General features: G+C 25.3%; 2 protein-coding genes across 4 annotated transcripts in view; one reads left to right on the forward strand and one right to left on the reverse strand.

Moving 5' to 3' along the window:
- LOC122854923 (follistatin-related protein 5-like) overlaps positions 1-18,832 on the reverse strand; it is a 154,937-nt gene that overhangs the window by 43,469 nt on the left and 92,636 nt on the right. The window contains exon 3 of the mRNA XM_044155963.1: positions 12,752-12,826. Coding sequence (XP_044011898.1) covers positions 12,752-12,826 — 75 coding nt within the window. The remainder of the gene's footprint in view (positions 1-12,751; positions 12,827-18,832) is intronic.
- On the forward strand, positions 1,305-4,417 carry LOC122854922 (rho GTPase-activating protein gacJ-like). 3 transcript variants are annotated; one of them, XM_044155961.1, is made up of 3 exons: positions 1,305-1,676; positions 1,761-3,853; positions 3,918-4,222. In XM_044155961.1, the coding sequence occupies exons 1-3, from the start codon at positions 1,442-1,444 to the stop codon at positions 4,191-4,193; spliced, it is 2,604 nt and encodes an 867-aa protein (XP_044011896.1). In that variant the 5' UTR covers positions 1,305-1,441; the 3' UTR covers positions 4,194-4,222. The 3 variants fall into 3 exon arrangements, with proteins under 3 accessions (XP_044011896.1, XP_044011897.1, XP_044011895.1); XM_044155962.1 differs by having other exon boundaries at positions 1,779-3,853; XM_044155960.1 differs by having other exon boundaries at positions 1,305-3,853; positions 3,918-4,417.

Raw genomic sequence — 18,832 nt, forward strand, 5'->3', positions numbered from 1 at the left:
GGTTGTTTTACATTCAAGATTCATATATATTTTTTAAATATAGGCAATAAGTGTTGTTTTTTTTAATGAAATGGTTTTTTTTTCTTCAGAAAAAGTGAAAAAAGAACCCTCCGCTTAGTTCTTTGAATTTATTTCACTTTATAATTTAAATTTATAATTTTTAATAAAATTTGTTAAATATTATGAAAAAATTAATGTCATATCGTCGATATGGACGATATATCGGATATATCGTCTTGACCATATCGTATCGTATTGTCATATCGTCATATCGCGGCATCACTAATTCAACTTATGATTGTAAAGAGTAAAAATAATTTTATCTATTTCAATTATTATTATTATTATTATTGTTATGTGTATAATTAATTTTTATTTTATTATTTTTTTTAATTTTTCTTAATTTTATCTATTTCAATTATTATTATTATTATTATTGTTATGTGTATAATTAATTTTTATTTTATTATTTTTTTTTCTATTTTAGAAGAAAGAAGACATCATCAACAGTAGCAAAATCATCTAAAAAATAATAAATTTACAATTAAGACATATTTTTGGAGGTATTAGTTTGCCCAAATATAATACATAAAATTGTCTGTTTTTAACTCTTTGTAAATTTTTAAAACGAGAATCAGCGTTATCAGTATTTTACGGTCAATTATTCGTGCGTGCGTGAGTCATTAAACAGAGAGTGAATAATAACGTGTGTCTTCAGACTTAGTGTAAAAACCACTATTCCAACATTATAATAATAAAATTCAAATATAAATATATTCATATTTATTCCAACACACAATCTGATTTTTAAAAAATTAGTCACGCAATTTTTATTGCACTATATAAACAATAAAAAAAAAAGTCTCATTTCAAATCGTGTATTTGCAGTTGTACAATTTGTCGTATGGAGAATGGAGCGTGCAATTAAATTTGTTTCAGAGATTTTTATGTTCCAATGTAGCAGTTGATTACCCATCGATTATTTACTTTTCAATGTGATAAATTACAAATAAAATTTTTAAAAGAATTATCTTTTTTATATGATTATTCAAAAATATATTATTTTTAAAAGTAAAAATTTAAATATTAAAAATAAAAAATTAATGAATTATTTATTGAAAATAATACAAATTTTCTTTATAATAAAAATATAAATAAAACTGAGACTATTCCACGCTAGATTAATAAAAATTTGTCACGGATAATCGACTTAATAACCATCATCAGTATCAAACATATCAATAAATGATATATGTTTAAGTTATGATATGATTAACTACGTCACTTATGATTGCACTGTTTGACATTAATAAAGCTCTGCTGTAATAATAAAGATTCAGTCTTTGTTATGATTTTGATTAATGTGCACAAAATATTCCACGGTGTTTAGAAATTTATTTCAATATAAATGTGAATAATAATAAGCCTAAAAAAAAAAAAAATGAAATCTCTACAAATAATATGTTTGATATGGGTGGTTGTGAGTATTGAAGGAACATTGGGCAAGACAGTGCAAGGACGTGAAGTTTATTTAAAACGTGAAAATAATTATTCCGATAATGATGATGATAATGTTAACTATGATAATGATGATGATCTTGAATCATCTATGAATTCAAGCAATAAACAAAGAGAAATATCAGAGGAATCAAATGTATTATCTGAACAATCAGAAGGTAATAATGAGGAAACTAACGAAAGCTTCGATTCACAATCAAATTTATTAACCCGGAGATCATCAATAAATTCAACATTTGAAGATGAAAATAAATTTTCAGATGTAGATAACAATGATATCGAACAAAGTAATGAAAAAGTAGTACCAAGAGCATTGAATAATGAGGCATCAGAAAATCGAACATCTGTTGGTGCAGTTACCCAAGTGTCTATCAATGGAAGCAGTCCTGACGAAGTGGATCATACAGGGCACGGTCATCCGGACGAGGTTAGCAGGCGTAAATGTTTGTTTCTTTTACCTGTACTTGCTAATGCAGCAGCAGCTAAAGCCAAGATTATTAAAAATCGTCTTACAGCAAAATTCCGACCACCACCACCACCGCCAGAAACAACAACAACCACAACAACAACAAGACGACCGACAACAACAACAACAAGACGAACTACAACAACTACAGAACGAACAACTACAACATCGACAACTGTAAGACCGACAACTGTAAGACCGACTATACAATCTACTGTACAACGTACTCCAGCCCCAACCCGACCATCTACAATATTAACTTTAACATCAAGACGCATTACATCTCTCGGGACAACACCAAGACCATGTGGACCAGTTTTTACTCATTCACTAGGATCAAAACAAGTCCCAAAAGGATGCAAATCAACTGCAAATGATTCTGTAACCATTCCATCTTCTACAACACCATTAAAACCACCTGTAACAATTGCACCTTACACAACATCATCACAACCACCTGTAACAATTGCACCTTTTACAACATCATCTAAACCACCTATAACAAATGCACCTTCTACAACACCATCAATACCAGCTGTAACAATTATACCTTTTACAATATCATCAAAACCACCTGTAACAGTTATACCTTTTACAACATCATCAGAACCACCTGCGACATTTGAACCTACTCCACTACTACCTGTAACAACTACATCTACTCCATTTAAACCATCAACTAACAAACCAATTATTTATGAAGTTTGTAAACCTTCATGTTGTAAACCTCCCAGACAAAAACCACCACGGTGTTCAATGTATCATAACTTCTGTACTAACCAACTTGTTCCTCAATTGAATATTCAAGCAATATATCAAAATTTTTGTTATTATAATAAAATAATAAATGAATATTGTCATTATTATAATTTATACTATCAAAGAAATAAAATAATTCAATCGCCCTGCACATCAAAATTTCACCTTCAGAATATGCTGAATCAAGGATACCGGAGACCAAAAGTCAACAACAACAACAAAGGTGAAAATCGTGGACTTCAACAAGATAATCCACGTCAAGGAAATTCTAAATATAGAAGTCTGAATATGAATACAAATATAAATACAAATAGAGGTAAATTATCAGGAAAAAATAAAAAAAAACCAAATAACAATTCGTTGGAAATGAATAAACAAAATTCTACTCAAACAAATGATTCACAAATAAATACATTAAATGTACAAAAAATTGTAGCTGATAAAGTTATTAATGGTTTACCAAGGGATATAAAAAATCAAACTTGGACACATGCATTAGTTGATAAAATTGTTGCTAAAAAATTAAATGAAATGGATGTAAATAAAAAAAAAAATAATGATGGTTCAGGTGATTCAAAATCATCACCTAAATCTCATGGATTTAAACAACGTGATCCTTTTCTAGAATATGGAAATGGACTTTGTGATTGTTCAAATGATCAACAATCATCACTTTATCCACCAGATTGGTATTATGCACCACCACCATGGTATTATCAACCACCACCACTACCATTACCATTTACACCATCATTACCATTTACACCATCATTATCATTTATGCCATCATTACCATTTCCACCATATTGCAATGATTACAATAATGGTTTTGATAATTTATATTATAAAAAATTTGGTCGTAATAAAAGGATGGATACTAGAAATACATTTAGCTATGATGAAAAAAGTAAATATAAAATAGATATTGACAAAACAAATTGTAATTGTATAAGACCAGTTATTGAAGAAAAACCAGAAGATTATACATTTTATGATGGTGTTGGATGGTTGAAAGTTCATCATGTTCCAAAACCTTGGAATGAAGCAAGAAAAGAGTGTATTCGTGAAGGAGCTCATTTGGCTGTTATTAATTCACCAAACGAAGCAGCGGTAAATTAAATATTTCAATATCATATGCTTTTAAATTATTAAATTTTATTATGTTTTATTACAGATGATTGTTAATGACCCATATCCTGGCGAACAGATTATTCTTGTCGGCATACATAGTTTATATGCTCCTAATAATTGGGATACAATTTTTGATACAACACTGGAGTCTACTGGATTTTCTCAATGGGTTAATAATAATGCACCTCCCAAAGCAGGATACTGTGGTGCTTTAGATATAAAAACTGGATTATTAAAGAGTTCTCTTTGTTTAACACCATATCCTTTTGTATGTAAAATACCAATTGATGGTCCATGGGAAACAACTTGCAGCGAATAAAATAAAATAAATATAATGGACTAATAAATTTTTGGTTTTTTTGTTTCATTTATTTAATACCTCATATTTACATTGGTTTTTTAAAGATGAATTAATTGCTCATTATAAGAAGATAATGTTTAAATCTCCAGTGATGTTATGAATAGAAAAACACTGTTGCACAAAGGTCAAAAAAAAAATAAATCCCACAAAAAATAAAAAGAATATGATAGCAAAAAAAAAAAGAGTTCTGTAACACAAACCGTAAGGTATCCCGGGTTGCTAACAAGCACATAGTCTTCTTTGTTGAGCTATATAATAGTAGAGTAGAGACCTTGAGATTATTTCGTACTATTCATTCTTACTTTTATTCATCCCGGAATGCTGCCTGTGTCATCTGTGAATCGATCAAATGCTGATTTTTTTTTTTTTTTTTACAGATGCCACATTTTGTGTCTCGTGTGTTTAGTCTTCAAGTGTCTTTCTAACAGTTAAGACAATTTATTCATTTTTTATTTTATTGTTTTTCAATTTTTTAACACAATGTTATTTTTGAATTTAATATTGATTGCTACATCAATAAATGCAATACCAGTTGATGGAATAGCTGATAATACGAGTCAAATTTTACCAATTCCAGTATCATCAACATCGGCTTGTGTTAAATTAGTTGATGATCGTAATTTACCACAACTTGTTTTTCCAATATGTACCAGTAAACACAGTAGTGACAGTTTGACTAATGTTATTTTACATGGTATAGCTTGTACATGTGATCTTAATAATAATAGACAACTAAAAAGAGATGATTATCATTATGTAATGGGTGTTGGTGCATACAAAATTCATACAAGAGGTACAGCGTTAAATAATGCAAGAAGAATTCGTCATTGATTCAACACGTAAAGAACAGGTATATTATTTTACAACTCAAAAATAAATATAAACATATTTTTTATTTATTATAATTAAAAAATTTATTCTAAAATTCAATTGGATTAAAATAAAATTTTCATTCAATTAATTATCATTGAAATAAACTAAAATTAAAAGGAAAAAAATTATTAATTGACAATAAATTGAAAATTTTTTCACAAGTTAATGCTGAACATTTTACAAATGTGTCAAATCGTGAAGAAGCCTTTATTGGTATTGAAGAGATTTATTTGAAGAGGATCAATGGGTGACGATATTGGGTGATTCACTTCATAAACATGGATATACAAAATGGAGTAATATATGGGGTGTTCAACCAGACAATGGTGGTGGTGTTCAACATTGCGGTGCTTTAATGAAAGATGGAGGAATGGATGATGTTAATTGTAGAGTTAATTATGCATTTTTTTGTGAAATATCAGAAATTTAAAATTTCTCATTATTGATTGATTAGAAAAAAACACAAAATAATTAGTTTTACAAATATAATTTTTTTGTATTATTATTTTTAATCAATAAAAAGGTTTTTATTTTTTTACTTTTTGATGTAGATAACTATTTTAATAAATAATTTAATTAACATTTTTTATGACAATAAAATTGGAAACATAATACTTGTTTAGTTTGATAGCGTTTTTTTTCTGAAATTTGATAGTACAAATATATAGTATAGCTTATTTAATTTTACTGTTTTTAGCTATTGTTATGAAATATTTATTATTTTATACACTAGAAGTTTGATGTTTACCGAGAAAGCTCTTGAATTGCTATCAAAATAGTTTACGTTGTGAATGTGCTGACATTTTTCGCTGCAATTTGATGGCGAAAAAAGTTGTCGACTACGTTTCATAACTTTTTCCTAGCAAGAAATTTAATAATGATAAATTTAAATCTTATTCTTTTTTTTTTATCAAATTTTATATCCTCAGCAATTTTTTTTTCTTCAATCAAGATAAAAAAAACTAATTAAACTAAAGAAAAAATAGGAAAAAAAAAAATAAAATTTACATTATATACAAAAAATTTTGCATGTGTTCGACATATGTGACTACTGTGGTAAAAAAGAATCTGGCTTTGACAAGTAACGTAGATTGATTGCAAAATGTATTCAACAAGATAAATATGTTTTTTTTTTTTTTTTTTTTGTGGAAGGTACATAACAGATATTATTTATTTTTTTCTTGAAATTTTCGTTGATGCCTGGAAAATGTTTATATGAAAAAAAAAATAAATTGTATACTGTAGGCCGCAGTGTATATATAAATTTTGATAACCAGGTCGACCGATTTACATATATCAGTATTCATCCTGAATATCTTGAGCTACACATAACTATTGTCAATACCATATTTACTATACTTCCAGCAACAATATCCATTTGTATATTTATATATAAATATTGTATATCCATCGTAAATTTGAAAAAAAATTTATGTTAAATTCTTAAATAGTTTTTGCGAACGTCAGAGAATCATTGTAAAATTTCATCTTCGTTCTATCAGTCTTATTTTATCACGTCAAGATTATATGGCTAAAAGAAATGATAAAGTTGCGAAATACTAAACACAAATTTTGTTGACGCATATTATTATTATACCTTATTTAGTTTTTCATTGTAATTTAGACATGGCTTGATTTATTTTACTATCGGTTTTTTTTTCGATTTTTATTGACTTTTTATTTCCTACTGTCGACAGTGAACTTTTTTTTTCCTGTTGTCGAGAAATCCAAGCAGACTATACGGAGTGTCTGTATCAATTAGTTTTGAGTATTCCAGGGTAGTTTTTTTATTTTTTTCTGGCAATAATACGGCTTCTAAATTACAACTAGCTAAATGACTAACTAGTTCATGTGGTTGTTATAATGTGCGCCTACTGTCACGTGGTTAATGGGTGACTAAACACTCAAGAACCCAGCAGAATATGAAATATATAGAGATAAAGAGGAAAAGAGGGAGAGAAAGAGCACAACAAAACAATATTATGGCATTAGAATTAATTTATAGTAAGCTTATAGATTTTTGGCTTGAAAAGACATTGACAATTTTGGATAAATTATTTGGATTTTTGATGATCAAAGTGACTCTGTGATCTAATATGAAGAATGTGTCCATACATTAAAAAGCTCAAACCAATGTCAATAATATAAATTGTCGAATTAATTTCTGTTACTTACTTATAGAAAATATAGACAAACGAAAAAGTATTCATTATTTAAATAAAAAGATTTAAAAAGAATCAGTCAGCGTAAAATATATTCCTTCTTGGAAGCGTGTAATGAGTTCTCTTTTCTCGTCGGCTTGCTCGATTGCTGCTAGTAAAATACAGACGAGTATAAAAAAAAATAGAAGAGAATTGGTGGCTTTCTCTGTATATACATCCATTGCGGATTTCTACGTGAATATAACAGACTAACTTGAAATGAAAAAAATTATAAAAACACGAGATAAAATAAATGCCACAAGTGTCCGATCCATGTAATTGTTGAAAATTTATTTTAACAATGATTTTTATAAAATCGTTAGGCTAAAGAATTTATTTATTTTATTTGATAGTATTTTGTTTATCCATCGATTTATTGGTTGTTAATTAAAATTATTTATTTGGGATACTTTAAATAAATTGAATATAAAGTACATTTTAGCGTTGTAGAATAAAATTTACCACCTCTTTTTGTCTGAAAAATTCGTTGATCCGAACCTATAATTAAAAAACAGTTTAAAATTTATTTTTACATATTTTTTTTATGATTTGATTGATTTATAAATTGCGTTTGTACATATAAGTATATAAGCACAGTTTGAATGCACAGTTAGTCTACATGCTTTTAATTAAATTTTTTAGGTTTTTGCATGGTTTGAAATTTTATTAATCAATATGAACATTGGATGACTATAAAGCTTACACTTTTACGTTTTAAAAATCGAATCACAAAAGTAGGTTATCTTTGAAGCTTACATAAAAAAATGATCTTGCTGAAAATCAATTTAAAACAGGCAAACGATAAAAATATTATTTACACTGAGTGTAATTCGAACGGGTTGTTTATGTATTTCTTTTTTATTTACATAATGGCGTTTATTGGGATTATTTTTTCAATTATGCATTGTAGAATTTCTATTCCGTTTTTTGGTAATAAGAGTAAAATAAGCTTTCAACGGGATGTAAAAGAAAACAAAAATTTTAATGATAATAGCCAGTGACACTAAATTTTTTTTTTGTCTTGACACAAGTGTGCTCCGATCTTTACTTTTAGTCGCAGTTTTTCGTACACTAGTCATGTACATGCATTTTACAAATGCACATTCGTATATAAAGAGACAACCATGCGCTATTTAAAATACAAAAAAAATAATTATCTCCAAGGTTCTAATGTTTTTACTTTTGCATATTTAATTTTTCAGTTTTCATAATACACGTTATGTCGCTCTAATGATAATAGAAATTAATTTTTATGTCGTATTGTTTTTTAATAAGAGTCACCAAAAGTATATTAATTAAATTTACTTTAGAGTATTAATTAATAGCTATATCTAAAATTTATCAAATTTGCTAATCAATTAGTACTGACAGAACCGAATATTTTTGTTTCTAATTTATAATAAAATTTCATTTTAAATAGATTGTATTATACTGAATTTATGTCTCAAAAATAGTACGAAAAGAATTATAAAATTTTAAATAAACAATCGTGAATTTAGAATTCAAAAATAATCATGCGTGTCATGATTCATTGAATAAATTTCAAAAAAAAAAAGCATGATTAATTATGTTATTAAAATTATATAACCTTATTGTTTATTTTTTTTTGTTTATTTGTAAAGAATTGTTGCAATTATTTTTAGTTTCATCAATAAATTGATTAATATGCATTGTCAATTGTACTCTAAAATTATATCTGATGAATTAAATATTTTAAAATTGATTTACTTGAAAAATTTGACAATAAATACATTGGTTAATGGAATTTTGATTCATTGATGAAACAAGCATTAATGACATTGAGTTTATTTGTATTGAAAAATCAATGATAGATTTTAAATTTTTGAATAAATGAAAATTCATTGTATCATAACATTGTAATGATATATGGTATTCAGTAATTGATGACAATAATGCCAACTCCCACTGGTATTATTATGCATGACCTGTTAGGGGTTACAATTAAGTTGATTAATTTCTATATGCTATATAGAAGTTAATTTGAGGGGAATTTGAAATCAGTCAGAGTCACTGGAGATACTGCATTTACATGTTCGGAATTATGTATTTAACAATATCATGACCATTATGCAAATCGTCATATTTAATTATTTTTTAAAAGTATTATTCAAAAAATAAAAAACTCAATTTGAATATTATTTATTAAAAAATTGACATGTTATTTTAATACTGTAATAAAAATGAAATATTTTTTCCTGAGAATATGAACCGTCATTGACATTTTTAAAATTTCATTCAGTATTCATTTTTTAAATTGAAACCCTGTCTGATTTTTTTTTTTTTATATGTTTTTAAATTCGTGAAATATTTCATCAAGTGATTGATAGGATCAATTTAAAATTCGAGAATTTTAATAACTACAGTTCGACTATTCATGTAAAAAAAAATATATTTATAGATTAAATTTTGTTTTTTTTTTTTTCCAAAATTCAATTTGTTTATTCAATAAGTTTTTGGGAAATTTCAAAAACATCTAAACGTTTTAATCGAGGTTGATTTATCGTTAGATTCAGAGACTACAAAATGGTTAAAATTGCAGTCGTTTTGCAGTAAAAAATAGTGTGGCTATACCTGATCATAGTGATAATAATAGTAATAATAATAATAATAATAATAATAATAATAATAATAATAATGACTTCATTAAAATAATCATATAATAATTCAAGTTGTAATTTAGAATGACAATGTTTTTAGAACCGTGGTATCCTCATAAGTGGAGAAAGAGACACGTGTCAGAGTTGTGGCAGTATCTTTATCAACCCTCGGTGTCTATTTAACGTGATCCAATTAAGTTGAAGTCATCATTATGTAATTTCGTAAATGTTTAGTGATTAAAGACAAGTTCAATTAGTATTTAGAAATTCCAAATTCAAAAGATTTTTATTTTCATTTGCTCATAATGTGAAAATATATTTTGAGGGCTAATTTATATGGATGAAAAATAGATTTAATGTCTGTTTATATTTTTTTTTGTAATGTCAGAAATGAGACAAAAAATTTATGAGGGTAAATTTACATATAATATTATGAAAATATTGAAGTATATTAATATAATTTATTTTAATAACTATTAAAAATATTAAAAAAAACTCAACGTTTTGAATTGAAAAATGTTCTTTACTCTCTCATTAAAATATGTTGAAACGAGATATATCACTGCATGTTTGAACGCTGAACGGTTAAATTACAATTTTGTTGTACGTGTATGCAAGCATGTGTTGTGTGTGCCTTTTTATTTGATAGAATTTTTTCATATTTTTCATTTCAAAGTATAGTGTACAAAAATGAAGAAAAAAAAAAACAATAAAAAAAATGTTTGGTAAATCCAATTAGAGAAATATACAAAATACATAGAAGAAAAAACATAAACAATATTATATGTAAAATTTTTTTTTATATTTATTTTCTAAATAAAAAAATTTAAAAAAAAACGAGTATATAAAAAAAATACATTTAAAATGGTAATTTAAAAAAATTATATTTTCAGATGATAAAATAAAAATTTTTCTTTAAATTTGAGAGACATATATCTATAAAAAAAAAAAAAATGAAAATAAAATAATTCTTTGAGAATTAAAACTTCAGTGACTTTTTCATCAGTCCACAAAAACAGAATAATAAAAAAAAATAAAAAATCGAGATATGAATATGTTTCTTAAGAAAAAAAAAAAAAACTCTAACAAGAACTTTTGAAAGAAAATTTAATTTCCAGGTTCATCGTTGTCTTTTGGCATTGGCAGCAAAATAAAAAAGATAAAAATGTGATAAAAAACTATACAAAGTGCTAATCTAGAGGAGATATTTTCCAGGTTTTTACGAGATTGCAACTGTGCCCAGAGTAACGTACCCAGCAAGCAACATATTATTATTGTTTTTATTTTTTTTTATGACAACAGCACAGATACTAGCACCTTGCTTTACCAATGTCTTTATCCTTTTCTTATCATTTTGTAACAGAACCCATTTTCTAAATATTTATCCACATATATATGGATCAAGCTGAAAAAGTGATCCAACATGTGTGATCATACCAGCATGTGTGTTTCTTCATGGAAAATTTTCTTATTTACAAAATATGTTTTTTTTTTATTTGATGAAATTTCACAATGGAAAATAGAAATAAAATCGACCGCAGTTATTGAGGTATGGATTTTTTTTGCTCACAATAATATCGAAAAAATATAGACATTAAGTGAAATTTATATTGTAAAATTGGATTTACTTCATATTACTATCTGACATTTTGACAAAATCATCAAAAAAATATTATTGACTTTAATAAAAAATATAAATTTAAATTCATATTGACGTAATAAAAAGTGTCTTTGTTCGTTTGTAAAAGTATGGATTAAATTTAAAATCAATTACTCTTACCCTAAAATTAATTTCTCTTTAATATTTAAAATATTTTCGTTTAATTGCTATCAGAATAATTGTGAACTTTAAATGATTTCTTTAAATTTGTTTTACTGTTTTCACTTTTCATTACATTGGTAATACCAATCTCCGTAAAATTATAAAAATAATTTAAAATGAAAAAATTAATGTTCAAGAAAATTCACTCTAGAATAACGAATATTCTTTATACAGAAGTATATATATATATATATACTAAACCTACTTTATTTTGCAAATGATTTTAATTTTTTTTTTTTTCTTTTTTTATAGTCTGTTGTCATTCAAGCACGTTTCAGTATCTTGATGATGGTCTTATTCTGGCAGAAGTGAATTAAAAGACAGCCAAGATATCTTGAACTAGAGAAAAGCTTCATGTCGCAAACGATTAACTTTAATTGACCTGCGAAGATGGGGTGAGTTTTTCTCGCGAAAAGTTAATGCGGTTTTGCTGTCGCCCTAGAAATTTATATATATATATATATATTTTTTAATAAAACTTTTTTACTTTGACGCCTTTTAGATTTGTTCTAGCATGTCTTTTTTATTTCTACAATGTTATTCCACAGTGTCTTTGATTCTCTCTCCGGGGTATTGTTTTACCAATGGACAGTTACGTACTTTGAAGGTTGTCGAAGTCATTTTAACGCGACTGCAAGTGGCACAACTTTTTAACTCTTTTATTATATTATTATGATTATTATTATATTTTCATTGTATTATTTTATTTTTTTTATAACTCTTATTTTATCACGTTTTTTGACACCCTTCAAGCAGAATTGAATTGTCCATTTACTGTGATTTTTTTTTCTTTTATTTTGTCCGAAAAAATATTGATATAATCAACCTTTTCATTTTACAATAACAAGTATTTTTTAAAAAAATTTCTAAAAACAATATATAAATTGTATAAAAATATTTTTTTATCGAATAAAATTTTCGTATCTTTGAAGGAAAATATTTACCCAACTATAACTATTGTTTTTTTTTTTTAACCTGGAAAAGTTTTAACTAGGAGCTTACCTTGATATAACTTGCTGTTGTTACAGTGAAAATTGTAAATAAAAATAAACAAGTTTTTCCCAATTTGTCAGTCATCTGAAACATAGAAATAACAAAAAATAATTAAAATTTAAATGCAAAAAATTGAAAACACACATTGAAATTTATAAAATAAATAATGAAAACGTGTTAGATAAAATATTAAAAGAAACAAGTATCGATTTACATATTTCTTATTAACGACTTATCAGTCTTATCACAAAAAAGAAAAAAAAAAAAAACAATGAATATCTCTGCATATAAAGATATTCTTCTGAAAAGAAAAATAAATGTAAAAGAAGAGTGACCTCTTATCGCAGCCATAACTTGTAAGCTCAAGACTTGAGACTTATAACTTAAAGTACTATACCAAAGCTCAAGACAGAATTTACGATAAGCCATATATATATAAAAAAAATTCTTTTCTACAAGGATAAAAATTCCATTAATAAGTGATTTATTTTTTTCTACATTTAGCAATCGATTTTTGATGAAAATGTGTTTATTCATATAACAATTGTAAGAGGTCAGTTAAAAATAAAAAATCATTAATATTTAATAGTCAGGTCATTGAAATGTCAATACTGAAAAAATATAAAACATAATATATTTTTAGATCATTATATTATTTCTAAATTTATATAATGTAGCTCAAGTAAAAAAAAATTAAAGAAATTATCAGCAAAATTGGATTTGGACATGAGTATTTTGAAATTCCTTCATATAAACTGCTTATAATTTAGTCTTCAAGTGACTTTCTAACAGTCAAGAAAATTTATTGATTTTTTATTTTATTTTGTTTTTCAAATTTTTAACACAATGTTATTTTTAAGATTAATATTGATCGCTGAATCGCAATAAATGCAATACTAGTTGATAACATAGCTAATATCGCATAATAGACGTTCGAATTAACGTTCGCTTTTTGTACCTGGTGCACCAGCATGCTTGAGACGATAGAGGTAAGTAGTAGCAATAAATTTACCAAGTATCGTGTAATCTTTGTGGGCTCGCTACCTCACAAGGCGATGTTTTATATTTTACTCATAATATATATTAAAGTTATTATGTTTTTTATATTTAAAAAAATATATGATATCATAAAAGGATATTATGAAATGTAATTTTTTATAAAACATTATATAATTTTTTTTTATTTTTTGATGTGGACAGAAAAAAATATATTTCGGGAAACAAAAATTATAATCTTAAAATGAAATTGTTTTTATCGGTATATCTATGGTTATGTATACGTAAAAAAAAATGTGAACAATTTCATTTCTAAAATTATTTGTCGATTTATGCTTGATTCATGATATTATTGAATAAAAGCTGAAAAGATATAAAAATATTTCAAGACTACAGTGGATGTAAGTTGTAGAAAAAAAACAAGGGTTCTCATCGTTTGGAAATAATCAGATGAGTTTTATGATTTTTATTTTGAATCTTATCACTTGAATGATTTACGTTTAGATCTTTCAGATGGACAAACATGGTGAAGTAGAAAAATATGAAATAAAACAAGAAAAAAAGAAATGTAATGGAAAAATTGTAGAAAAGAAAAAGAACATGTTAACTGAAGTGATTGTACTAAACTAAAAATAAAGATAAAATAAAAAAAACACAGCTCTGACGATAAACGACTTTTAAAGTCATATTTTCAGTTCAATGATAGAATTGAAAAAATAAATTTATTTATATATATTTGGGAATCGGCATTATAATTTATAGCTAAGGTAATACATAATCATTTAAAATCTTCACAATAATTTAAATTTAAGTTCATAATTTTTAAAGATTACCTGAAACATTTTGATACAAAATCGTAATTTTCGATTCATTAAATTTATGAAAAAATTATAAATTTAAAAAATGTTAAAGTAGAATAATTATATTCAAATAGTACGAGAAAAAATTGTCAACTTTTTCCAACAGAAAGGAGAGTAACTGGTCATTTTCGCATATAGAGTTACGTATATATATATATATATGTACATGTACATTGTATACACATACTATTAATTACCTCCTCAACTGCCATAATACATTGGACGATATCAAGGGTATAAACCTGGTAATCTTGTCAAGGGGTTGATCAATCTCATTTCGATTGAAATACCAAACTGAATATAATCATAATCTAAATTAAAAAAAAAGTTTTGGACAAAAGTTGCATTGTTCGGAGAAGATAAACAGTGAATTTTTTTATTTTATTTTTGGTATTTAAACTTTAGAAGTTGCGGTCTATTGAAAAATTCAATGGTTTACATTATAATACTTTTTTTTTTTCAAGCAATCAAAAGCCACTGGGCCAACAGGTATTTCAAATTTTATTACTATGTACTTGCAATTCAGTTATTACATAACTTATTACATTATTTTAAAATAACGTTTAAATAATAGTAATAATACATATATAAAAATTTCATATAAATTCATGAAATCTACTAATGTCAATTGAACTCGATGATTAGACAAGTTTGCTATCATCAATGTCCCAATTTCAACCAATATAGAAACTTTGTTTAAAACTTGTATGTGCGCTCTATTTCGCCTACGATTAGTATCAAACAGATTCAACGATAATAAAATGATACTATCTATGATCAAACTATTGATACTAAATTTGAGTTTGATCTTTATTTTAGAACCAAATTAATTGAACGCTATCATAAAAATTAAAACCTAAATATATATCTGATTTAATATTATCAGCATGTAGATATTTGAAAATGTTTTGGGGTAAGTCAGACAAATATTAAGGATATAATAAGTTTTTTAACATAGATAGTATACTCTATAAAGCTAAAGGTTTGACAGAAGCTCTACTTTTATTTAACTGGAAATTGCCAGTTTCTCAGGGGGAAATTTATTCTGAAAGTTGTGGTCTCACAAGGCTGGAAAATTGGCTGCCAAGTGATTCGAATTTGAATAGTCAGTTATGAAAGTGTTATGACTTTCTCATTTATGTCTACATGTTAATTTATTTATGAAATTTAATTCTTGATTTTTATGTTAATTTTTTTTAAATGGATATTATCTATTGACAAGCATTGAAAACGTTGATCTAACTAGTTTATAATTTATAAACATAATTCATAAATTAGGACATTTGAATTTGGGCATACCAATTTAAAATATATTTGTATGTTCAATCTAATTCATATTTATTTTTAATATAATTTAAAGACATTTTTTTCTTTGGGCACTCGAGTACAATGTCTCCAAACTCAATAACTTTTAAAGTATGAAATTTGAACTTTTTAATGGTAGTTTAAATGTTTTTAAGAATTATGTTCAAAAAACCCAAGAATCATAAAATTGTTATTTTTTTTTTTTCTATATCAAGTAAACATAAAAAGTTTAAAAAAAAGAAATAATTGTTTATATTCATTAAGTATCAAATAACGGCAGTATGCAATAGTTTTTATTATCAGAAACTTTTTACATTGAATAGTTAGTTGAAGAGATGTTTGTAAAGTTGACTTTAAATTAAAAACTTTCATGGTGAATTAAAAAAAAGCAGTCGCTAATGAACTTCATATGCTTTCACATAAAAATTCTACTCGAAGTCGAAGTTGATTTTGTTGATAAAAAGCTGGCCTTCATGAATTTGTAAATATTTATTTAACATATCAACAACTTGTTAAAAATATTTGACACTTAAGTTGGATTTAAATTTAAATAATTTGACTTATTCAAAAATTAACTGAGTTGATATGAAAATATTTTGTTAAACTTTTATATACATTGTATCAATATCACATAATGCATTACTGTATGAATGAATTATTAAGGAAGCTTTCAGATACAATGAGGGTAAACTTCTAATGATGATAGTTATATAAAAATTTACAAAATAAATAGTTGAAATAATAATCCACATTTTTGTCAATTTAGATTTTGTTTCCAACTTATAATTAATTTTTTAAAGCTGATTTATTCTATGGAGGTATTAAACAAGAATTTTTATTGATACTCATGCTTGAGAATGAGTCATACTTTGAGTCTATTTTTAGTCTCGAGCTAGTGCTCTGTTTTTTTTTTTGCACTCATCAGGATATTATTTTTTGAAGCCATCTATTTGAGGTATATATTTTCGCTTTATAATTAATTAATAAAATATTATGTATTATCAATGAATAAATATATGAAAAGAAAAAAATACAATCATGCTTTGCACTGAAAATAAAACCAACGTTACAATTTAACCTAAACGATCTATCCAACGAATGAAACGAAAATACAAAAATAATGGTTGTATGGTTTAACGATGAGTGAAACTAATGGTCAAACATTTCACCATTGTTGAGCGAATATTGGCTTATTGGAAAAGCCACGTACAATCATTACTTAACCACACTGTCAACATTGTACAGTATTTAATGAAAATGAAAGTGAAACACTTGTAACTGATTGGTTTTATTTAACAAGACACTTACGAATGAATTCACTGTTCAAGTTTTTTTATTAATATGTAAAATAATATGGATACAAATACATAAGTATATGTTAGAATTTAAAGAATTTTTATTTCTTTTTTTATGAAGGATATTATTTTAATTTTTTAAGATTATTTTAAAATTATTTTTTAGATGTTATTAGCATCAGTTTTTATTTCTTCAAAACAGCTGCTCAAAGATGTAAATATTAATTATTTTAAAAAAATTTCATAAATCAAAAGTTATCAGTAAAAAAAGACGACATAATGATAATTTTTTAAATTTATTCTAATGTAAACACACGATAAAATTGAATCATTAAAAGTTGAATATTAATAAGTTGAATTTAAAATTTAAACTTCATAAAGGAATAAAAAGTGGATCATATTTTTAAAATTGAACGTTATTGATTGAATATTTTATATTTTTTAAATTTAAATTATAACACAAGTGTTTGTTATTACATCAGCAAACGAAACTTAACGTTTTCTTATAGAGATAGAAAATTGAGTTATTACTTCACCACATTATTTAATTTAACATCTCTGGTTCATGAAGAAGAACCAGGCTCAATATCATCACTGAAAACGTGTTGATTTACGCATATGTATATGTTACACAGAAACGATCCAAGATTAAATTTTGTGACTCATTCAGAACTACTTTATAAAGCATAGAATTATGATATTATATAAGCTTCATAAGTTCACTCAACAATATAAATGCGGCAGGCCAGCTTAAACTAGTCTAGCTAAGAACAGCTACCATCCTATAGTCCACATATTGATGGTATGTTTTCCATAAAACTCGTATGTTTAGCATTATTAATAAAAATAATACAATACCCTTCAAAGTAACACTTTGAGAACTCATGAAGTGTGTTGTTTAAATTCTATGCGAGATCAATAATGAATTATATAACAATAAAATGATTATTAAACCAATAAAATTACGTTTTAATATCACATTAGATGTTGATATTGATGGAAATATATACGTAACTACAAAATATCTTCATTGTAACTTTAATATTAATTGTGACAGAGTCATTGACAAAACAGGAATTAGGTCAAATAGAGAAATTACACAAATGATTACAGAGATTGAATGTTATTCAATTCGGTCAATCAATTTTTTATTATTTGTAACTAAATTTCAAATTAGCGGCATTTTATTCTTTATTTTTAAAAAAAAACAATAAGTTGATAAATTTTAAACCTTACTCTGTTTTTATTAGATCAGAGATCATACAATTTAAAACAACATATGATACTAAATTTTGGTTATATTTTTTCTAAAAATATTTTAAAACAACGATTTAATTTATGTACTTTTAATACTTTTACAAACTGAATATTACACATGTCAATATGCATAGATTTTAGTAAAAATAACAAATAAACTATAAACTCAAATTTCGGTAATTATTATAATATATTTTTTTAAAAATGTTATTTTCAAAATTAAAGAAAATTTACATTATAAAACAACTGAACTAATTGAAAAACAATGATCGTAAATCAACAATAAAAAAATTAAATTTATAAATTTTTAAACATAAACTAAATTCATGAAAAGCTGGACTTTCTTATAAAATCTATATTTTTGTTTATACATTATT

This window comes from Aphidius gifuensis, linkage group LG4 (assembly GCF_014905175.1).
Source record: "Aphidius gifuensis isolate YNYX2018 linkage group LG4, ASM1490517v1, whole genome shotgun sequence".
Taxonomy (NCBI): domain Eukaryota; kingdom Metazoa; phylum Arthropoda; class Insecta; order Hymenoptera; family Braconidae; genus Aphidius; species Aphidius gifuensis.